Below are 25,353 nucleotides of genomic sequence, written 5' to 3'. Positions count from 1 at the left end.
TATTTTCTTGTGGGCAGACACCATCTGCACAAATCTTGCGCAAGACGAGATCCCATTTTTTTCCCCAGATAAGCAGTGAAAGAAAAATGTTTTAAAATGCCACCAAAGCAGAAGATAAAACATATTGCTGGCCAACAAACAATTGCAGTCGCATATTCTGCAGCACTCACTGGATGGCCCAGGAGGGTGTCCCACTGTCCAAGTTTGAGTCCTTAAATAGTTTAACCAGAGACATCCAGGGCAACATGTACAAGGGAGAGCACCAAATCACCAGAGCCACATTTAATCTGGAGCAGTTTTGCATCAAATTCATTAAAAAACCTGATAAATAACATGTACTCCAGTTTTCCAAACACCTCTCTATTGTGCGCATTTGGTGTGATGAGTCTCCATCCGATTGGCTTCATGAGTGAAGAAAAGTTGAATGTCTATGGGGAGGAGGAGCTGGAACTGCTTATTGCCCACTATGGGCATAGGCAAACCAACCAATGGAGGGAGGACAGGGAGGACCATCAGACAAGTCCCCAGCCCCTCATCAGCGCAGTACAAACATGACAGGAGTGGGCCCTGGTGAAGAAAGTTGACAAAGCACAGCACTACCCCAGAGACAGCATGTGGGAGCTTTGGTGACAAAGTACTATCTAGAAGATTTCCCCAACCTCACCATCCTTGCTTAACTGGCAAATACCCTGGCTGTGCATACAGCTGGCTGCAAACAAGGGTTTTCCTCTCACAACCTAATCCTCACTCCTCACAGAAACAGGCTGTCACTGAAACATCAAGAGAAGCTCCTCAAGGTTAACCTGGGCCCAAAGGTCAGAGCTCCCTTTTAAAGAGGCACGGGCCAACTGGAAAGAGGTCAAGCAGAGGAGGCTGTACACTATGAAGTAGAAGTAATCATTGATAAGTACTTCAGTACAGTACAGTATCAGTACAGTGTTTGATTGATGAGCTGCTTGTAATACATCGCAAAAATATTTTGTGTCATTTGATTTTATCACCAAACTTTCAGAAGACAGCTTTTCACTGCTGTCAAAGTTTCACATTGATTGACTCAGTTCATTTTCTTATCACTTAAAATTATTTGATTTACTTGATACTGCATAGAAGATTTTGGTGCTATTTTGGTAACATTTGTAGACTGTGCCATAGTGATGAGACATTTGTGTACTGGTTTGTGCGCCTGTTAAACTCAACACTCCTATTTGATCATTCATTTTGGTGCTACAGACACCACTTTGTTTTTATTTGAATTCATGTAATGCTTGTTTACATGTTATACAGTGCTCAACTTTCTTTTATTTGATAATTTATCTGGGTGCTATTTATGTTGCTGAAGACACCATTTTGTTAATTTGAGTTTTGTATGTCATTGACATTGTTGTTTTGTGAATCAAGTTTTCAGATTTGAGATTTATTTGTTTCATTTTCAGATATAGTTTCAACATATATTAACATAACCATATTCTCAAAAACATTCAATATTTACAATTTGTCAGAAAGCACAAATTTTATTGGGGACCCACTCAATTTCTCTGGGACCCACTCAAATGATCACCTGTGGGTCCCAGGGACTCACCACACTGAAAACCTATCAACATCACTGCAGACCATTGTAGGACTTGGTGGGCCTAGAGTATGACAATCTATGAAAGAATATACCAAAGTATGAAAATGATGTGATTAATATGCTATGAAACAATGTGAATCATATGCTATGACCTTCACAGTGACCAAATCTCAAACCAACTGAACACCTATGGGAGATTTTGGACCAACATGTTAGGCAGTGCTGTCCTCTAGGGTTGCACAAACTTATCCATAGACAGATTGCCCGATCATCACCCTGTGAAATTGTCGCCAAATCGCCAAAGTGCAGCACCAACACAACAAACAGCACTTAAAAGACAGTCAGCTGGTCGGAGTGTGCATGTGTGTGTGTATGCGTGTGTGTGCGCACGCGCATGCATGTCAGTGTTGCAAGCATTGGTTATACCCAAGGGATGTGGAAGTGAAACTATGGCAGGGCAGCAAATTACGTTTTATATTAATTTAAAACTACAAATGATAACAATAACAAATAATAACTGATAATATTAATGAGAACAAAGACAAATATCACCTTGATGTTGGCAAATGCATAAGCTATCACCGAAATCATCATCCATTGGCACAATGCTACTCTGCATCAACAAAACACCAAATGAGGATATGTTTTTGGAAGAATGGTGTTTATCCCCGAGTAGTGTTTCAGAGAGTTGTTCAATCAATGCCAAGGTGCACTGGAGCTGTTCTGCTGGCACATGGTGGCCCAGCACCTTACAGACACTTCATGGACAATAAAATTGTCTATGAGACAACTCAACAATTTTTAATTTCCTGAAAGTCCAAAATAACTTCTTCCTGACAACTCTATACCACATTATGTGCACTAGATAGGGCCAAACAACACTGACGACAGACACATTAATCACACTTTGCTCCAAGACTGGAATCAAATTTGTTTCAACTGCTCACCTGATTCCAGAATCTCTAACCGGGTTACATTACAAGTGACCCAAACTCTATGCAATAAAGCAGGGAATAACAGCAGCAGTAACACAGTAATCAGAAAGAAGAAACCAATATATTTACCCAGGACATTTCCGGCAGGAACCTCCTCAAGCTCCTCTAGTTCTCTACCCATCAGCAGGTAGATACTTTCCATGGAACAACAGGAGAGATGAGGCACCTCAGGCACACAGTCTGAAGCATTGCACCTCTCCGACAGCTGGCAGAGACAAGAAAATGGACACAGTAAATTAAATGATTTGTCTAAGGTCAATGCTGTTGTTGAAAGGTAGCTCAAATGTTCTGTATTATGAGGCCACCATTTCCTCCCAAAGTATCAAAACTGCAGTTGCTGTGATGTATCTGTAATCACTGCTATAGCTTCATTAGGTGGTACATCAAATTATTACATGCATTATTAAGTAAAATTCATCATCATCTGTGTGACCTCTCAAAAGCTTGCTAACAATTGATACAGTACAGTCTGCTTAAGTAACAGAGAACTGCAGTTATAATTGGCTGTGTTTCAGTTCTTACCATTAAACAGTAAGTTTTAAGGTGTGTCAAGTGTCTGCAACTTGGTGGTGTGGTTGAGCAGCTTTGGTAGAAAGCATGCTTTGTTGGTTTACTATGTGAGCTTTCTTGATGTAACTACACTTCCATTTGTGTGTGTTTTTCTGGTGATTTGTAGGCCTCTGTTTTGCTATTAGAACCTGAACATTTTCGGGTAATTCTAGTCTTGTGAATATGTGATAGTTGGACATTTTGGAAGGCAGAGTTTTTTAGGTGAGTGAGCATTAGTAGTCATTTTGGACCCATCCAAATGAAAACCTATTGCAACCCTTCTACCTTACACTTTATCAGACAAGTATCACTGGATAGTATTAAGTTTAGCTTAAGCACATTGTGTTTGACAATACTGTTGTCTTAGATGAAGACCAGATTAGATTTTGTGACCAATTCATGAAGCAAACTAATTCTGGATAGAAACTAATTCAAAGGGCTCACATACTTTTTCTTGGCACTGTACTGATAACCCTTATCATTGGTGTGCCATCAGGGTAAGCAAGGCAAGCAGTGCCTGCCCAGTTAAAGCTAAAAATACACATAAATTAGAACAATCCTGAAGCTGAATCCATATCTCTCCTAACATCTGATCTCCGAACAGCTTTCTGTCCCATAAAGGATCTGATACCTGTTTGCATTCATCATGTAATTTACTCATGAATTGTCCCTGCAAGCTGGTTTGCCTTCCAGCCATCGTACCTATTGTTTCTGTCATTTTTCCATTTTATCCCATTGACAAAGGCAGGAGCTTGGCAAGCGGAGAGGAAAGTGGCATGCACATTGAGGATCATCCTGGGATCTTTGACCGGTGATTAGCTACAGCCAAAGTGTGCTAGGTAAGCTGTCATTGACAAAGCTTCAACCGCTCTGAGATCAGTCATGATATTGCAGTATAATGTGCAGACGTCTGGAAACTAAACTTACACAATAAACATGAAGAGCCAGAAGTAGCAAGTAAACAAGCAAATTACACAGATTTATCATCTCTGTGCAAGATCTGCAGTAAATTTGAGAAGTTTGAGATAAAATATTACAGGAGTAGAGATGCTCCTTTCAGGAATAGCTCAGTACGTAGGTGTGTGTGCATAGCAGGAGAGAAAGAGACAGAGAAAAAGAGAAAGCCGTGAGGCTGGCGACCGCAGCAGAGAGTTAGCTTGTTAGTGAGCAGTTAGCAGTATAGCTATGAATGTGGCATTGCAATGTATGTGCACTTAAGGCTGTTTGTTGGTAAAGAAATGCTCCTCAAGACTAAAGTTCCCACATTTCTGTGCTTCCCAACTAGAGTCCAGACTGTGAGCCAGGAAGATTAACAACACTGAGGCTGAAAAATACAGGATTCTACATTGTCACTGGAGTGTGTCATTGTCAGTTAATGATTAAGATGTTAATATGTTACCATAGAAATTATTACTAGATATTGTTCCTCTATACTGCATATTTGATTTTTTGATGTTTATGTCAGTTCAGAATAATAATCCTAATCTTGTTCAGAACACATTCATGAGCACATTTTTAAGATCTTTAGAATGTGCAAACATGAAACTTTAGCTTTTGTGCACACATGTTCAAATTAGTATGTAGGCTATTTTGCTTATGTTTTACTATTTTGCTTGAAAAATTAGTGAAATAATTAATCAAACATTCTGCAATTAATTTTTCCTCCCATCAATTAATTGTTCACAGCTCTAATAATGCTCATAAACAGATGCTTCTTTGTGAGCTCTTGTGACACCATTGAAGATTACTAACAAGAGTGAAGCAGGTACTGTAAGGGTTTATTGATAGGTGTGTGTTTACCTTGCTCAGGCCCTGGGCAGGGTCATACTTTGGTCCCAGCACAAATACCCTCTGTCCTTTCTTGACCACCCCACTATAGACACGGGCAAACGCTATGAAAGTCTCCCTCTGTTCCTCTTCCTCCTCTGGCTTTGAGTCTTTCAATGTCAGACTCTCTATCTTAGCTGACAGGGAGAAAAAACACAGACAGAAACAAAAAATGTTCTTGTAAGAGTCAAAACCAAGGAACCATCTAACTGTTTCTCTTTATTTGGCTGAGTCCGAAACATTTAACAATTTCTGCTGCATCCGAAGAATGATAAATGTCTCTACCTGCTTTTTACATGACATCCCTGTAATTATTAGTGATAATTTATTTTATTAATCAGCTTACCTATGCTGAGTCCTTCAGGTTGGCATTGCTGTGGTGTATTCCCTGAGTGAGTGATGTCTTTGTGGCTTTCTGCTGCTGTCTGATCAGCTGCCATCCTCTCAGCATGTCTCTGTCTAGCAAGCTCTCTGCGCTGGGCAATCTCTTCCTGGGTCAGAGGCCTAAACACAGACACACGCACACACACACAGATCTGTAGTATTGAATTACACAAAAATGTCTGATGAATGAAGGCTAGAGCCCCCCCCCCCACACACACACACACACATCTGCATCTTAAGATTGGAGATACAGTGTGATGAGCAGGGAGTCAGCTGAGACCATAGAAATAGTTGGAAATCATGACATGCAGGCTGTAATGATAATTTGATGATTATATTACATTTACTCACTTTTATCCAAAGTGACTTACAAGAGAGGAACAACATTGGCTTGAGTGCAGTAGGAGACCTTGTAGTAAAGTACTAAATCCATTCAATAAGGCGAATGAAATCAGGTAAAGAAGTACACTGAAAGTACACAGTAAGTGCTAGTTAGGTATGTTAAGGTGTTAGAGGTATTTGGAGAGGAACTGCTCGCAGAAGAGAGTCTTCACTTCAAATTCAGTACTGCCTTCACTAAGTGATAATAAACCAACAGAATTATGAGATATTTGTAGCATGGTCATTTGCTGACTCTGACTTTAAAAGTCAAAAAGACAGAAAAGTAAAAAACATCATGATTATGTTAAAATGACTTTGTGATGAAGGGAACTGAAATTTGCATAATATTCTTCTTTCTCTTCTTTTTCTTCCTTTGCTTTTCTCTCATTTTTTCCCTTTCCTTCTCCATCTCTTTAATCATGGCCAGCCATTCATTAAACAAAATGTGATATCAATCATCTGTCCCCAAGTATGTATTTTAAAAAGTTTACCAACTGCCATTCTACATTCCACTGACCAAACTGAGATGAGGCCATATATGAAGCACAGCTGACATGTACTGCAACTGTCCCTGACAATGGAAGAGTGCGACTTCAGACAACGCCTGAAATGTTCTGCTTGCCTCTCTGACCAGAAACCATGTCTAAAATATGGACTTTGTTCAGTAAATATTCTTGAGGTGTCAAACTTAAGCCCTAAAATAGGTACCTCAGGGGCAAGCTGTAAGAATACAATTATCTCTGCATTAGCTTTGCTGCAGGTATTGTGAGTTTGTGTGTATGCAGTGCGTCCCATGTGTGCATGTGCAGTGTGGTCAGAGTGTTGGCGTATGTGTGAATGTGCATACCCTCTTCAAAAACACCACAGTGACTATAGCAACACAGCTGCTCACAATAGGCCTGAGCGACAGCATCCAAAACAGAGTTCAGTTCCATGATGACAATCTACTTAAAACAGCCCATAATTTTCCCCTGACAACAGCAGCAGTCCTGCCAACTCACTTGGACTGACTGCACCTCTCTTTTGCATTAACTGGATAGAAATGGGGCCAAAGCCTGAATTCAGGATTTTAGCAGGAAACCACAAAAGAGCAAACCCTGCTGGATGATGACCTAGTCTTAAGAACAAATAACTTCTAACTTACAGCTTCAAACTTCACAAGTCATCTTGCTCAGTAAAGCTCACTTCACTCACATTATTTCCTCCTAAAACAAGAAGACTAACAAAATAAAAAGCAGACAGATGTTTAAGTGAAGGTTATCAATATAATGTGATATTCATTTGAGCCTAGGACTGCTCAAACATCTAGACAAACACTCACTGTGTCAGAGATCATGCTTCATATCAGATCACAGCAAAGTCACTTCTTTTTTCCTCAGGAGGTCAAATCAATCCCTCATTGGTATTAATGGGAATGTCAGGACTTCTGGCCATGCACGCTGTGGTTATGAAGTAATGGCTTCCAAACACTGGAGATGGATGATCACAACCCCAAAGAGACCTACTTGAGACTTTGTTTTTTTACCAGTAGAGAATTTAGATGGAAGATGTTTTCCATTCTGGTAGGAGTGAATGAAAATGTAAATGAGCAGCAACGGAGAGAATATTCTTTCTGACATTTACATGAATGCCCTGTTGTGAGCTATTCATTTGTGAGCTAGTCATCTGAAGGTTAAATTTATAATGATCTAACTCAGCTGTTTAGCTGTCATGATGGAAAAGACTCTTCTTATACAAGTCCTTACAACACTATAAACACTGGTAGTCTTGCAGGTCTAAAGAGTATGTTATAGACTTTATCCTGCAATGTTCTGAAGGTTATGGTGTTATGGAATGCTCTCAGTTCAAATGCGAAAGGGACCTTAGTTGCAGGTCACAATCTCTGTATATCTGTATCTCCTCTTTCTTCAATCTAAATGATGCTATCCGATGCAGATTTTTTAAACCTACACAAATTTCCTTCCTCCTACAATTGAATACCAGGGATTGAGAGATTCTCATGAAAATCTACTCCCAGTGTTTGCACCTGTGCTTTCATGCTCTGGCTTCCACTCACACCACACAAACAAATCTTAAGCCAAATACAAGGAATCCACAAACTCCTTCCTGGATAATAAAATATAGCTCTGTGTTATATATGTATATATATGAGCAGCTTCGATGTCAGAATTTGTTCATATGCATTACAGAGGTTGCTACAATTTTTGTAGCTTTAGTTGACAAAGAAATCAAGAAAGATTTAATATATCTACAGTTCTGTGTTTATTGCAACTTAAATATTTATGAAAATGCAACTTTTAATGTGATTAAGGTGGCATCTATAATGGATGACAATAATGGGCTCACATGTCACTGAGTGTAATCTGGAGATTTGAGGAAAAGGTGATATTGACATTTTGTATGTGGCTCACAACTACATGTAGTATTATTTTTTTATGAAAATGCTCCAGCAGTCTGGGATGATTATGATTCAGCAAAAGGAAGAAGAGTGAAAAAAAAACAATGCTCACACACACACACACACACACACACACACACACACACACACACACACACACACACAAGAACAAAGGGGTCAGGCCATGGTGGCATACAGTGTGTTTATGACCCACTCCGCTGTAGGCAGCTGTAACCATGGGATGCCACAGAAATGTCAGTGGTATATAAATGTACCTGCTGCGGGAAGTGGGCAAAAGAGAATGTAAGCTCTTGCAGGCTCATTATCCAATGTTTTGGACAGGCTCCTTCATGGTTCACAATCTGAGATGACCTTTCTTTCCCTCTCTCTTTCATATATCTGTATCTCCTCTTCCCCATCATCTTACCCATCTCTGACAGTCTGTCTCTATCTCCTCTACTCGGCCTGCCACTCTGATTCCCTCAGAGTGCACCAGCAGTCTGCAATTAAGTGCCAGTACTGACACAAGAGGGGGAAGGAATGCAGAGATGATGCCAGCCAGAGGGCTGAAGTGGATCTTTCTTCTGTGCATCAGATATGCTAGAGATCAAGAAGCTCAAAACAGAGGGGAATGCATGAAGGGGGAGTACAAAGTGATAAGAGCATTTCACTCAGACTTCTCATTCAGACTTTCTGAATGAGTTCTGATGTTCAATGTTTGTTTTGTTTCATTCTCAATGTGTGGGTAAAAAAATAGTCTGCAATGTCTAAATTCATAAACCAGCATTTTCAGGTTAGATAAGGCCTCCCAGTACTTAGAGATACCTAAAGATATGTCCATCAACACCATTACAAAAACATACAAGCCAAGACTGAAATGACCCTAAAAACAAGCATCGTTATCATGAACACATGCACATTGTAGTTTAATTTGAGTTAGTCCCAGAGAGCATCCTGCTTAGGATAAAGGGTTGATAACAATTCCAGCAACAAATTTGCCTTTAAAATCTGAAAAAGTTGTGATTTTTTTGACTAAGATGGTAAAAATGTTAAATGTGCATATTTTTTTGCAAGTTTTTTTTTTTTAGTCTTCAATAGCTGTATCACCAAATTATTTTCATGCCATTCATGTGTGCTGGGAGTTAGCAAAAGTGGGAAGTTAGCTGGCTCAGTTTCAGGACTCAAACGCTCATGCTCTACAGGCCCAAAACCACAGAAGCCTGAGGTAGACTCACTTGAAAAATGTTTTTGCATGTGCACCCAGTTAGCATTCCGAAGTGACATTGGAGCACCAAAACCAATAAAAGGCAGTAAAAGTCATCAAATGAATTAAAATATAACCAAAAATATAACCACTAATATATCAATAAATAATGTTATTTAATTAAATACTAGCTTTTTTATTTTTCAGCTTTTTTGTTTTTTCTTTTTCGTCTCTTTTTTTTGGTCTTAGCACACAGCTAATGATTCATCATGTATGCGTCAGCGTTGTAGTAGCATTGTTAACCACCAGATATACTGTCACTGGATTTAGTTTTCTCTTATGGTCTAACTTGATAATGTTTGCTTGGAGGATTTCCTGGTCCGCCATTATAAGTGTGTTCTTTTTAATTTTTTTTTGTAATTTCGATCTGCTGCCCCACAAACATATGTCTTGCCGGCGCATTACTAATCAGGGCAGCTGAAAATTTTACAGCTCTTTGACCAAGATGTGCTGTCATACTGTAATGATGTGGAGACATTGGTCCAATTATTTAACAAACAGTGCTCCTCTGTGTTAGATATAGTGGCTATTTCTAAATCTAGACAAATCTCCTCAAATCCTCACCCTGGATAAATGAGTCCACGATATAAGAGGACAGTGTGTTTATGGCAAGCCACCAAACTAGAATTCCACCAGTTGCATCTAAAAGAGCTTTTAATTAATCTGAATGAAATGTTTAGGGGTTCTAGGCCTGCTTATTTTGCCAACTTAATGGCATTAAATAAAAGGAAATAAAAGCCTTTTTGAGGCTACTACCATTGTCTCCCCTACTGCTCCACAACGGTTTTCTCCAACACTGATTGGAATAACGTCTTCAAATGTTTTGGGGCCAAAGTTTCTGTTATCAAAACAAATGGTTGTTGCCAAGCAGCTTACAGCAGTCTTAGAAACATATAACCTGTATGACTCGTTTCAGTCAGGTTTTCACAACTACATTCAACAGAAACAGCTCTTCTTAAAGTCACCAATGACATTGTGATGGCTGCAGTTATGGCTGCACCAATATGCACATTATTGGTGTTACTTGACCTGAGCTCTGCTTTTGATACCGTCCACCATAGCATTTTATTAAATAAGCTAAAACAGTTGGAGGGTATCTCTGGGTCTGCCTTGGATTGGTTCTCATCCTATCTTGCTAATAGAACTTCTTCAGTCTCTGTGGGCCAGTACATGTCTGTCATGCGTTGTCCCACAAGGTTCTATTCTTGGCCCTATGTGGTTCTCATTATATATGCTACCACTAGCACAGATTATTAGCAAGGATGAAATGGAGATTGTTATTCATGTTTTTCTTGCTTCTTGTTTAAATTGTTGTAATGCTCTTTTTACCTGTCTTAATCAAAATTCTTTGAACAATTTCCAAACTGTCCAAAATGCAGAAATAACAAGGGATCACACATCACGCCAATTTTATCCTCCCTTCACTTGCTCCCGATTAAATTCAATATCTATTTTAAAATATTGGTGCTCACCAATATATTGCTGACCTCTTCTTCCCTTATACGATATATTGGGCTCTACTACAGGTCTACTGAACAAAAATGACTGGCAGTAGCTCGAACCTGCTATAAGACCCAAAGAGACCATCCTTTTCAAGTCGTGGCACTCAAGCTATGGAATGCTCTTCCCCTATCCTTGCAATTTATAGACTCCCCCTACATCTTTTTGAAGCAGCTAAAACACACATTCTGACAGGCTTGAATACCTTTTTTAATCTGTGAAAGGTGCTAAATAAATAAACTTTACTCACTTACTTATCATTGATCTACTCTCTATTTCCTCTTTCCTACCAAAACGTCAAAATTTGAAATGTGGACATGCAGTTCAACGAAAACTCTAAAGCTGCACAATTTAGCATGGCAAAGGTATTTAGATTGCATTGACCATCTACCAAGTTGATATGTGGTAAATTATCCAGGAGGAAGTTCATTGAAGTACAACACCTGTAAATGGCCAAAAAAATAAATAATAAATAAGAGCACTAAAATTGCAGACTAAATTCAAAATGGCCAACTGCCTGTTTTAGGGTATGGCTCCAAGAGGCTTTTTTATCAGTGTTGAGATACTACATGTGCCTTCCAAATTTTGAGCTATTTTGCCACACCCATGTGCAAGATCCTTACAATATTCATATTTTCACCATTTCTAATGCATATATAAAGTTTTTTGTTTTTTTTCAGCATGTTTAGTTCCTCAATAATGTTATGTAATTCATTTTTGTGGAAAAGGAAAACAATAATAAACAGAGAAGTTTCGATAGGGTCCTCTCACTGGTCAGTGCTCAGGGCTTAAAAATTATCTTTCTAAAAACAGCGCAAGAAACCTATTGTTTTGAGGACCAAAAGACATGTTGCTGTTGAATGTTTTATTAATATTGCTCCTTAATGCTCTGAGCACCACAAACTTAAGTTTATTCACCTCCCGTATTGAGGTAGAGGCAGAAATCTCAGAGATTTAGGCCTCTGTTCAGACCTGGTATTAACATTTACCTTCAGTGATCCGATCACAAGTGGTAAGCTCTAAATACATCTGTTCACACCTGGCTTTAAAATGTGCCTCCACATGCATTTCGAGTGACCACTTCTGATCGGATATCTTTTCTGCTTCGTATGCAAATAAACACTATGTGGTGTTGTTTTTAGCCAATCCTACAGACAGGTCCATTGTTAATACACCTTTGTATATGTGTGTGTGTGTGTGTGACAGAGAGAGCAAGTGAGAGAAACAGTGGCACAGAGGGGGTTGACCAAATCAATGCACTGCACATAGCTCTTCAAGGTTTAATCCAGTTTAAATAGTATAATATGTTCAGTTCATTATGAAACTGTGATGGGGCTAATTAGACCATTGCAGAAGACATTAGCGTGGCTATGATGCATTTGCATTCACCACCTCCAACTGTGGTCTGAGTGATCGGATCTCAAATGTGTCCTCAATGCATCCTGGTTGTGTCCACACCTGTACTTAGAGCTGTCCACTTGTGATCGGATCACTCAGGAGCAATGTTCATACCAGGTCTGAACAGGGTCTCAGACCACATTCAGAGGTCATCTGGGCCACATGTGGCCACATTCTTTTAGCATTGTGAACACAAATGCTTCCTGGGCCATAGTGAACGGCAGCCTATTCAACTGACATCCTCTGCAACAGTCTAATAAGTAGGGATGCACCGAAAAAGACCTAAATCACTGAAACAACACTGCCGAAACTTGTGATCACGCGGCAGACAGCACGTCCAGCACAGGGAAACGGGATCACGAGCAAACAGCGCAGCCAGCAGCACGCGGGAAACGGGATAAGAGCCAGCATGTCTGCGGTGTGGACTTATTTCACTATCTCAGAAAAAGACCCATGAATAGCGATTTGCAAAACATGCAATGCAGAAATTTCAAGAGGGGGTGCATCTGCAAAGAGTTTCTCGACATCGGGTTTAATTTATCACCTGAAAATATAATTGACATAATCATTTCTTTCGGTGTTTCGGTTTTCGGCCTTGGTTTCCTCATTTTTCGTTTTCGGTTTCGGCCAAGAATTTTCATTTCGGTGCATCCCTACTAATAAGATCTGTCATAGTTTCATAATGAATCGAAATATTTCACTATTTCAAATGGCAAAAACCTCTTTTCAACCTACATCTGAGATTCACTCAGACCCACCTTGCCCCATTCTCTCTCTTCAAAAACAAAATCTGTAAGTGTGCAGAGACAGCACTACAGGGAGGTGACAAAAGATCCGTTTTTTTCTTAAATCTAGGTAAACCAACAATTTAACTAATGATGTTGTAATGGTGTTAAAGCAGTGACTAAACAGTAAAAAATAATTTCAGCACACAGATTCAGTGGTGGTGCTATAAGTTGTAAAATGCTAAAGCCTGTGCCACTGGGTAACTTCAGGCTAACTTTGAGCCAACTTTTCCCCTTTATCCACAACAGACATATGAAGGAAGTCCACAGCCATGAGGCTTGAGGGAAGAACAAGAAAGCAGCACCATCTGCTGCCTACACTATTCAAAGACATACGGACAAACAATTACCTCTGTCTGTTCTGAGGCAAGGTCTTGGTGTCTACGGCAAACATCTTGGACACAAAAACGATGACTGGAGCATTTTCCCCGCTGGAACACTGGAGGAACGCTGGAAAACACATCTGAAATCACTACATAGCCACATAAAAACTGAAAGTCATGTTCCAATATTGTTAGCTGCTTCCACTGAGCAAGAAGACAATACTTCATCCAAATGTAGAAATCATTTGAAACACATAGCACACACATCGTCTGACATTTAAAGTGAACAATGGGCAATCATTTTGATTTTCCCTCTCACACTGATGATTAATCGTATCATGCAAACCAGAACATTAAATGCTGCTGTAAACACTTTAATATGTTGTAAAAAATGTGGAACTATATACTACACTAACTAATATAAGTTATTTGCTGACTAATCATTAATTTGGTGCAAGTATAGATAGATTACTTCATTTTTTCTAATTACTATAATATATATTTTGGTTTTTTTCATTTTTCATCATGTATCTGAGACATTCTTATACATTAGATCTCCACTTGCTACATCATTTATTAATAACTTTTTCATGAGCAAGACAATTTGAGTTTTATTTTCTAAATATTGCCCAAGATATATGCAAAGTTGATTATGTATCTGACACACTGAAATTGCAGGTACCTATTAAATCTTAAATCTGTTATTTTTCACAAACTTGACTCAAATACTGTAGGTCCTGGTTTAAAATTGTTCAGATGATAAATGTAAATGATTGATGTGACTAACAGTTTAACTGGGAGAATGCGACACCTGAAATTGAGGGGCGATCAGTTGATTGTTTTTGCTAGACAAAACTCAACACTGTTAAAGTTACGGGAACTACAAAAACACTCAGTCCACAAACAATTGTTGGCCTAATACAGATACTGGCCTGCAGAGAGTTCTTTATTCAGACCAGAGACAAGTTTCATTTCAGCCTCTTATAAATGTTTTCACATAAATAATCAGTTCCAGTGAGGCAGTACATGTACATGTACACACTGGACCAACACAGACCACCGAACCGCTGGACTGAAACGCCTTCTGTTTTAACTGAAATCTACTAGTATGTGTGCAAGCTTTTCATATTTTCATTGAATATGTGAGAGGTTTTCAGTTGTGTATGTTAGAGTGTTTCAGTTGCATGTTTCACAGCTTTTCACTTGTATGTGTGTGAGGTTTTCAATATAGTATGTGAATGAGTTTGGTTTCATATGTGTGTGTGAGAGGAACTTTTTTCAGCTGTGTATATGAGAACATTTTACTGGTATGTGTAAAAGCCTTTCAGTGTTATATGTAAAAGGTTTCACTAGTTTTTATGAGAGCTTTTCAGTTGTGTGTGTGTGTGTGTGTGTGTGTTTACCTCTTTTCAGGTCCTGAGTCTGCTCGGGCAGTGAGTCAAATCGTTGCACACCAACACTCATGAGTTTCTCCACACGCTCTGCTGCCATGTCTAAAGGGCTGGGAAGCTTCTCACACACCATTGCTACACTCTCCATTAAAGAAAACTACAAACAAAATGTACAGTCATCCCAAAAACTGCTCAACTGAGGCAGCCAAACTTAACATAGGGAATGAAAGCAGACCCAATGGGTTCTGTTCCAGGATACAGAGGATAGCTTGGGACACAGGTAACCATTGGCTGCAGATGGCAGTCAGGAGGACTTTGGGGTCGGAGTGACGAGAGTCCCTGGCCATCACCTTTACCCCAAGTGATGTCACCACCTTCTCCACTTTCTCCTTGTCCCTGGTTACAGAAACATGATAGACATCTTTACAGAAAGACAGCAGAACATGGATAGGAAATTGACATTGAACTTCCATACCTTCCAAGAAGAGATGTATTGTTGCACTAAAAGAGCAGTATTTTAGTGGTTAGCTCATGATGCATCAGTAGGTGTAAATTAAAATTCCAACCAACTCTCTATGCTAACCATCAAATAAAACTGACATGCCAGAGAATTAATTCAGTCAAGAAAACAATACTGCTTGTGAATTTAAAATTTAAGATGGTATCTTTCCCTTACCTCCTTGTAACAACTGCATCATATAAACTCCAAATGTTATCCAGCACAAGCTGCACAAACAATGGCTTCTTTCCTTTGGCCTGTAGCAAAATGGGAGACAAAGGGAACACATCACAATGAATGTCAGAGATAAATAAAAGAGTTTGACAGAGCATTTGTTTCAAGTCAAGTTCTGCTCAATGAGTCCAGTTTTTGTCCCATCAGACCAGAGAATGTTTGTAATCATGCCCTAAGAGTCTTTAAAATGCTGTTTGTCAAACTCTAAGTGGGAGTGTATTTACCATTTACTCAAAGTGGCTTGCACCTAGCCACTCCACCATAAAGGTCTGATTGATGGATTCTTCTGGGACAGGTCCTCCCATCTCTGCAGGGGACATCTGAAGATCTGCTAGAGTGACTGTTGGGTTCTTGGTCATCTCCCTGACCAAGGCATATCCTGCCCATACTTCCACACTCAAGTTGACTGGATTTCCAACTATAGGAAGAGTCTGGAAGAGACTGGAAACTATTTTCGTTTTGACAGTTGTTGGGGCTACTATGCTCCTTGGAATATTCAAAGCTTTACAAATGATTTTATGTCCTTGCCCTGATCTACACCTCACCACAATTTTATCACTGAGCACACAGGTGTGTGCCTCTCTAAACTGTGTCCAATCAATTCAATTTGCCACAAGTTTTTTCCTAATAAAGTGCTCAGTGAGTGGATTTGTACAAAGAGAAAACACTGGGGGGTTTCTGAAACTGCTGATCTCCTGGATTTTCTCACACAACAGACCTTCAATGTTTTACTCAGAATGCAGCCAACAGCAGAACCATCCAGTGAGCAGCAGCTCTGTGTTGATGAGAGAGGTCAGAGAAGAATGAATAGACTGGTTGGAGCTGACAGAAAGGCTACGGTCACTCAGATAACCACTCTTACAGCTGTGGTGAGTAGAAAAGCTTCAGAGTGAACAACATGTCCAACCTTGAGGTGGATGGACTACAACAGCCACGTCAGGTTCCACTTCCTGTCACCAAGAACAGAAACCTGAGGCTGCAGTGGACACAGGCTCACCAACACTGGACAGGTGAAGACCTGGTCTGATGGATCTGGATTTCTGCTGAGGCAGCAGATGGTAGGGTCAGAATGGTGAGGGTAATGTTTTGTTATCACTCTTTGGGCCCTTAATACCAATCAATAACGATTTGAATGCCACAATCTGAGTATTGTTGCTGGCCATGTTGTAAAAGTCATTTGAAACTGGTTTCATCAACATGACAGTGAGTCGAGTGAACTTCAGTGGCCTCCCCAGTCTCCAGACCTGTATCCAGTACAACACTTTTGGGATGTGGTAGTACAGGTGATTGGCAGCAATAATGTGCTGCTGACAGATCTGCAGAAATGATGTGATGCAGTCATGTCAACATTGAGCAGAGTCTCAGAGGAAAGTTTCCAACATCTGGTGGATCCACGACACGAAGAACTGAGGCTGTTTTGAAAGAGGGTGCGGAGGTGGAGTAAAGTCCTTAGTCTGTGTATAATATCAGCCTGTTTTATATGAAGGTATGATTTGCTCTGCAGCTGTGGTAAATAAAAGCCATTAATTGACCATTTATGGTAACCTTTTGACTATAGAATGCCACTGAAGTAAATACTAAAGTGTGTAAGAGCTAATGAGGGAGGTAGAGGAGATCTTTTTCTTTATGTCACCCATGCAAACACAAAGAAATACACAGTTAAAAGGATTAACTTGCACAGCTATTCCCATTCTATGACAGTGCTTGCTCTCTATATCATTCATGACCCCAAATGCCAGTGAATAGGCAACACTCTGCTCAATTCCTCCGCTGAAAGCCACACTGCTGGGCCTGGAAGTCTAACAGTAATATATGGAATAAAGCAAAAACTTAAAGGCTTGTTACTAGATACTAACTCAATAGTGTGGCCAAAATTCTAACCATAACACAATAGCTGATTTGTTTGGGTTTTTGGGGGGTTTTATTAAGCTCATGACATAAAAAGTAACAGTGCATTAACATTTGAAGAAAGGCTAATTTAAAGGTCTCTTTACTTGAGGAGTTGTATTTACTCTTTGACTAAATAAAATAAATAAATAAATTAATTAATTAATTAATTAAAAAAACAAAAAAAAAAAACAAACAAAATATGTAATTCAGCCAAGACAAGATCAAAACCAAGTATACCACTGGACCACGTCGTATTATTATTCTGCCTAGTGTCAGCTGGTTTCAGTCTAGTGTTGGCTTGTTTCAGCTCTATATCTGCTTGCTTATCTCCTTCTCTATGTCCTCACATAGACACTATTTTTTAACAACTGAATTCACAATACAACTGTTCTCACTGACATGTTTTTCTGTTTCTGTTGTTTGAAACAGTGACTGGACCATGGCCCATTTAGACTACATGTTAACCAGCAGTCAATTTCAAGCTGATGCTAAAATCCTGATTTTATAACGACATCATCTGACAAAATCACCAAACACATCAGTTCAAAACAATTACTGACAGATCATTTGACATTAAATGAAACTTTGGCACAGAGAGAAAGTTAGAAACTTATTCATGCCAAAAGCCTTGCGGTCGACATAGAGAGGGGTGAGATGATTTACAAATCATGTAAACCCATATTTAATTGAAAATAGAACAAAGACAACATATCAAATGTTGAAATGCTGACATTTTATTGTTTTATGAAAAATACAGTATATGCTCAATTGGAATTTGATGCCAGCAACACATTTCAGAAAAGTTGGGACAGGGTCATGTTTACCACCGTGTTCATCAGCTCTTCTTTTAACAACACTCTGTAAACCTTTGGGAGCTGAGGAGATCAGCTGCTGGAGTTTTGAAAGTGAAATATCCCATTCATGCCTGATACAGGATTTTAACGGCTCAACAGTTCGGGGTCTCCTTTGTCATTTCACCTCAGACCATCTTTAATGAGCTTGGACCCAGAGAAGTCAGAGACATTTCTGGATCATGTTTAGATATGGTTTTCTCTTTGCATTGTAGAGTTACAACCTACATTTGTGGATGAAGCAACAAACTGTGTTCACAGACAATGGTTTTCAGAAGTGTTCCTGAGCCCATGCAGTGATTTCCACTATAGAATAGAATTTTTAATGCAGTGTCGCCTGAGGATCCAAAGATCACGGCGATCCAGTCCTGGTTTTCAGCCTTGTCCCTTGTATGCAGAGATTTATGTGGATTCTCTGAATCTTTTAATGATATTATGAACCGTAGATGCTCTTTGCAGTTTTACATTAAGGATCATTATTCTTAAACTGTTGCACTATGTGCCCACACAGTCTTTCACAGAGTGGTGAACTTTTCCCATCTTCACTGCACAGAGACTCTGCCTCTCTGGAGCCTCTTTTTATACCCAGTCATCTACTGACCTGTTGCCAATTAACCTCATTAGTTGTGAAATATTCAACCAGGTGGTTTTTTTTGTTTTTTTTAAGCATTACACAACTTTTCCAGTCTTTTGTTGCCCCGTCTTTTGAAACGCTTTGCCGGCATCAAATGCAAATTGAGCAGATATTTTTCATAAAACAAGAAACTTTCAGCAATTCAATATTATGACAGAGAATATGACAGAGATCAGTGACCTGTATAAGGACCTACGAGCAGCTCCTGAGCAATTTTCCTAACAACTAGTTAAAAGTAGCATACGACATATGCTGCATCAAAATATGATGAAAAATGTATAAATTCTAGAAAACCCCTGATACCTTTCTGTAATTGGAAAGCCATGATGATAGCATGAAAAGAACATATATTTTTCCTTACATTTGTTTTCATTATGTATTTTATTTTTGTTGATTTTGGTATTACATTTAAACACCTTTCATCCTGTGGTGGCAGGCAGATTACCTGTACCACCTGTATTACCTTTGACATGTCATGGACTACGAGCACTGGACAACAACTAAAATTTTCTCTACCTAAAAGAACATTTTAAATACAAGAAAATCTGTGAATGCAAGTTATTGTAATCACTTGTACGTTCCAATAAAGAAGGATTTTTATACAAGTGGTACTTGCATGAGGCCCACTGACCTTCATACATGTTCTGTGCCAAAAATCTATTCAGTTTCAGTGCAGTAAATTACATTGTTCAGAGCTGATGTCCACATGGGCAGCATGTTCACATCTAAAGCTTGCTATCATGAACTAACGTTAGCCACCACAAGCCTTGAGTGACTCAGCCTTCATGCATTTTACTGCTTATGAATTCAACTCCATATTTGTAAGACGAAGATTGCGTTATTTCATCTTCAACAGTTAACTCTGGTAATAAGGTGCTCTTAGACAGTAAACTGTTAATCTGAACTCATTAATGATAAAAGAACAGGTAGAGGAATAGCCCTAACCCAACCCATATTACTCAAGATAAACATGATCAATAACTCATAGATACATTATGAGCTGTTGGCCAGGGCAGGGGAGGGCAATTTAGAATAACAGCTGTGACATCCTCATCTTTACAGCATGAGATGAGCCTTTTGTGCCATGTTTTTGGATCTACAGGTGTTCATTTACCCAGCAGAGTCAACACAGAAATCTTTTAAAGAAAGAAACACACTCAATTTAAATTGGTTTCACCCAGATTAAATATCTCCAAACAATCAAATATTTGTTAAAATGTTCTATTATAATCTCTTATTAATTACAATTACAGTACCTGAGCTCCTTTCATGATCCTCTTTGCCTTTGCATTGAGATAGAAATCTCCCCACAGGGTTCTGAGCAGCACCTCTGCTTTAATACCCATCCTCTGGCTGTAGATATGGGCAAACTGCTGGATGCTACAAAACACAAAATCATATTCTTAGTGGGCCATTTACATTTTCTATCCAGGTTCACTGACAGAGAAATATTGATCTTTATTGCAAACCATACTTCAGTAATTAGCTTTTTATGTTTTAATTGGCCTTATTCGCAGCTTTGAGTAAAGTATAGCTTTGGTAAATGGTCAGGGATTTGAACAGAATCGAGGTAACATCACTGTGCACCAGTGTGGACCTCAGCTTCCTCCTCCTTTGCTAGGGCCTGAATGCACATCTTGGGTTCAGAGGTGGGGAAGACTTGTTGTCACCGCTGGGACTTAATTGATTTATTTATAGCAGAGAACGATCACAAGGACACAGCTCACCTAAGAACTAGGTCTTCATGTTCTCATCATTAATACATCAAACTATCAGTGCAGCATGGAGACTTTATGTAGCTCTGTTTGGATGAAGAATGCATGTTGTGAAGTGACTGATTCAGTAACAAGTAATGAAATGTTAGGGAGAAGCATTTTACTTTGAAAATGTTAAAGTGGACAAAAGAATGAGGTCTTATTGAACAGGATGAAGTTTCTCTGATGCGTCTGTAATCAGGTTGAGGGTCATATGGCGTCACCGATATTAAATCTAAGTTGACAGCACCATCTAGTGGACATTTGAACATTTACTCATGTGTTTATAGAATGTGATAACAATCAAGTGTATACAATTTATTATATATTTATATGAATTTATTTTGAGTATTGATTAAATTACTTGATTGGGCCCCAATTCCAGGAGCATATTAATCGTTAATTGTTTGGTCCTGGGGTAAAAATTAACAGTGGACACCTTCAATAAATGACATTTTCTGGAATACTAATTCACCCAGGTTTGATGAGTGTAGATTAGTCTGAGTTCATTTCTTTAAACTCACATTTGTTCAAGAATATAAACAATGTACGCATGATGTCTACTGAAAAGTTATTAAAATTATGGCCTGTGGTCCCCTCCACAAGACAGAAGCCTCGAGAACAGAAATATATATATATATAATATATATATATATATATATATATATATATATATATATATATATATATATATATAGGCCACATTAACACCCCCTTACTGCTGTTTATAATATGCTTTAGCACTTCTTATTATCAGATAAATCAGAATGTAATCAAATTAACACAAATTAATTCCAAATTTTTCCTTTATAAAAATTACTTTTTTTAAAATTTTGTTTTATTTGTATTATTTGCTTTCATGCAGTACCTATAAAAAGTATCCACTCCCTTGGATGTTTTCTCCTTTTATTGCTTTTATAAATGGAATCATGATCAATATAATTTGGCTTTTTAGACAAGAATTTACAAAAAAACTCTTTAATGTCAAAGTGAAAAGGGATTTCTACAAAATAAATTTCAATTAATTAAAAATACATAATGTAAAATAAGGGATTGCATAAATATTCACCCACTTTAAAGTAACTGACCTTCAACAGACTCCAGCCAACTGGTGCTAGTAGTTTCACAATTTGTGAAACAAAGATCACCTGAGTGCAGTCAATGTGTCTCAAGTGACTGTAGTATAAAGACACCTGTGTCTGGAAGGTCCAATCACTGGTTAATCAATATTCATGGCTACAATTACACCAAAAGAACACTCCAAGAAATGATTGTTAAAAAGTGTAAGTCAGGGGATGGGTACAAAAAATTCCAAGTCACTGAACATCCCATGGAGAGACTGTGCCTACTACAAGTGCCGGCCGGTTTCTTCACCAATCAAAGTTTTAACAGAGAGTGACAAAAAATAAGCCACTATTAAAGAAAGCTCATATTAAATCTCAACTAGAGTTTGCCCAAAGGCATGTGGGAGACTCCAAGGTCAATGGAAGAAGGTTCTTTGGTCTGATGAGACCAACATGGAGCTTTTTGGCCATCAGACTAGACACTATGTTTGGCAGACACCAAACACTGCACATCACCACAAACACACCATCCCCACCATGAAGCATGGTGGTGGCAGCATCATGCTGTGAGGGTGCTTCTCAGCAGCAGGCCCTGGAAGGCTTGTAAAGGTAGAGGGTAAAATGAATGCAGCAAAATAAACGGAAACCCTGGAGACAATCTGATTCAGTCTGGAAGAGAACTACAACTTGGGGGAAGATTTATTTTCCAGCAAGACAATGACCCGAAGCATACAGCAAAAGCTACACAGAAATGGTTTAAAGACAACAAGGTGAATGTTCTGGAGTGGACTGACAGAACTTGAGCAGTTTTGCAAAGAAGAATGGAGTAAAATTGTAGTGTCCAGATGTGCAAGCCTGACAAACAGACTCAGTGCTATGATTGCAGCCAAAGGTGCATCTACTAAATGAATATTTATTCATTACATTATATATTTTTATTTAAATGACATTACGTAGAAATTATTATTTTTATTATTATTTTTTTTGGGAAATTCTTGTCAAAAAAGCCAAATTATGTTGATCATGATTCCATTAATAAAAGGGGAAAACATCCAAGGGGGTGAAAACTTTTTATTGGTACTGCATGGAGGCAAGTAATAAAAATAGAACAAAATAAAATTTAAAAAAGTAATTTTTATAAAGGAAAAATTATGAATTCATTTGTGTTAATTTGCACTTGAAAGCACTTTGATTGTTTACATTAATCCTTAAGCTGGAGACAATAATATACCTGTGTGTACTGACCTGGGTGTGAATGCTGATTAAACCCTTTTCCACTGCCGCAAAAGTCTGATGGTAGCAGGTCTTACGGGTTTTTTGACCAGTGGAAAAAGGGCTTAAATCTGAACCTATTCTTCCTCCCAGCACACCACTGATGTCATCAACACAGGTTTAGAGGAGACCAGCCTCACCTGAAGCCCCATCCATCTATGGCGCTGGCGAAGACCACATTGCCTTGGTCAGGAGAGAAGTAAAGGTGGGAGTCGTCAGCCTCCTCCAGCCCAGCACTCCAGTCATAAACCTGATCACCAGTTGATGTCTCGCCCTCTTTTTCCTCCTCCTTCTCCTTCTCCGCTCGCTCCTCCAGCACTTTGGATGTGAATAAAGTTCCTGTCACTGCATTCACCTGCAGGGAGGAACATGCACACCAATGCTTAGTTACAGTGGTCTTCAAAACACTAACAACTTTTTCTTCATATTTTCTATGATTCAATGCAGCTGAACATGACAAGTACAATTTCACTAAAAGTTGCTTTGCAACACAACATTGTGTGTTACAGAAGACTGCCACAGTCTCCTGTAACACTCAGGTGAGTGTTGGTGGTGAGACTTGGACCACTCACCTGTTCCAGCATCTTCTGCAGGTGGGTGTAGGCTTCCTGAGATGTGAGCTTCAGCTCCGTGATGAGTCGGTCTATCTTATTGATGACCAGAACAGGCCTGATGTTCTCCAGCCATGCCTGACGCAACACAACCTGGGTCTATACACAACACAAACATGCAAAAAACATTCATGATAATGACAATTGTCACATTTCACGTTAGCAATGCGTCTTTATATACTATGCCATGAATGTACTTATCACATTCATAGTTAGAAATATAGTTATTAATATATCAATGTTTTTTTCTTGCAGGACAGAAAATGTAAGTATTTATGTAAGGATATGATATGATATATGATACAGGATATATATTTTTTTAAAGGTTACCCCAAATTGTCTCAGCTGTTGAAAATTATTTTTGTCTTTTCTTTAAATGTTTGTCTATTTGAAATAGCATGTCCAGTGTCATCAGAAAGTATTCAGACTAGGACTGCACAATTAATCAAAATCTCAATATGGCCCAGTGCAATATCAAAGCTAAAATGTGTTACAACAGTGTTGTGGTGCTACAGAGACTGAGCCCTGGCCTACAAATCAGATTCTCCAGGCGTAAAGGAGCATGCCTGTTTGGTACAAGCCCGAACAAAAAAAAAAAAAAAAAAAAAAAAAAATTATCACATCATGAATTTGTTTTGGGTTTTTTTCACTGCAAATGAAATGCAAAAACAATCATTCCAAATGAAATCGTAACTCATATTGTAATTGCAATCTGCCAAAATAATCGCAATATAATTTTTTTTGCATATGGTGCAGCCCTAGTTCAGACCTTCACTTTATTGTGTTGTAGATTTAATTTTAAATTGATTAAAATTACTGTTTTTAACCAACAATCTTATAACCCATAACGACAAAGAGATAACGTGTCTAAAAAGTATTGAAAATTCATTACAAATCTAACACTGAAATCTCTCATTTACAAACGTATTTAGACTGTTAGCTGTGGCTCCAAAATGTGGTCAGGTGCTTCCTGTTTGCTTTAATTATCCTTGAGATGAGTCTAGAACTTGATTGGACTCCACATGTGGGAGGGTGAACTGATTGGACAGAGTTTAGAAAAGCTCACACCTGTGTATGTGAGGTCCTACAATTCACACTGCATGTCGGGACAAAAACCAAACTATTAGGTCCAAGGAACTCCATGTAGATCTCTGTGATAAGATATAGGTCAGGGGAAGGTTATAAACCATTTCTAAAGCTCTGAGTGCTCCAAGGAGCACAGTGGCATCAATACTTGGGAAATGGAAGAAGTTTGAAACCACCAGGATTCTGATGCTGCTGTTCCTCAGTAGCAGGGACAGGGAGATGGGTCACCATTAAGAAGGAAGATGGATGCAGCCTAATACAGAGAGGTCCTTGAAAAAAACCTGCTCCACAGTGCACATGAGCCGAGACTGTGGCAATGGTTCCCCCATCATGACAATGACCTGAAGTAAAAAGCCAAGACAACGGTTGAAGTTAAACCCCAAAGACCATCTGTGGAGAGACCTGAAGATGACAGTTTACAGACAAACCCCATCCAATCTGAAGGAGCTTGAGGACCTGCTCGAAGAATGGGATCAACTGCCCAAATTCAGGTGTGCAAAGCTTGTAGAGACTTAATACCCAATAATACTCAAAGCAGTAACTGCTGCCAGTGGGGTGTCTAAAGAGTACCGAGTTAAGGGTCTGAATACTGATGTAACAGATTTCAGTTTTTGATTTTTAATTTGCAAAAAATTCTAAAAACGTGTTTTCTCTTTGTCATTATGGGTTACTGAGTGGAGATTGATGGACAAA

General features: G+C 38.8%; 1 protein-coding gene across 2 annotated transcripts in view; it reads right to left on the bottom strand.

Moving 5' to 3' along the window:
- The window catches only part of efl1 (elongation factor like GTPase 1), a 160,082-nt gene that overhangs the window by 129,966 nt on the left and 4,763 nt on the right, over window positions 1-25,353 (bottom strand). For both annotated transcript variants that reach the window (XM_071472985.1, XM_071472986.1), the window contains 10 exons: window positions 23,536-23,673; window positions 23,104-23,318; window positions 20,130-20,253; window positions 15,442-15,521; window positions 15,025-15,161; window positions 14,778-14,900; window positions 13,402-13,501; window positions 5,288-5,445; window positions 4,915-5,078; window positions 2,635-2,770 (listed from right to left, as the gene is read on the bottom strand). In XM_071472985.1, coding sequence (XP_071329086.1) covers window positions 2,635-2,770; window positions 4,915-5,078; window positions 5,288-5,445; window positions 13,402-13,501; window positions 14,778-14,900; window positions 15,025-15,161; window positions 15,442-15,521; window positions 20,130-20,253; window positions 23,104-23,318; window positions 23,536-23,673 — 1,375 coding nt within the window. The remainder of the gene's footprint in view (window positions 1-2,634; window positions 2,771-4,914; window positions 5,079-5,287; window positions 5,446-13,401; window positions 13,502-14,777; window positions 14,901-15,024; window positions 15,162-15,441; window positions 15,522-20,129; window positions 20,254-23,103; window positions 23,319-23,535; window positions 23,674-25,353) is intronic.

This window comes from Trachinotus anak, unplaced genomic scaffold (genome assembly GCF_046630095.1).
Source record: "Trachinotus anak isolate AG129_WGS33_773 ecotype Australia unplaced genomic scaffold, CSIRO_AGI_Tana_v1 ptg000042l, whole genome shotgun sequence".
Taxonomy (NCBI): Eukaryota; Metazoa; Chordata; class Actinopteri; order Carangiformes; family Carangidae; genus Trachinotus; species Trachinotus anak.
This window is presented reverse-complemented; position numbering and strand designations above follow the sequence as displayed.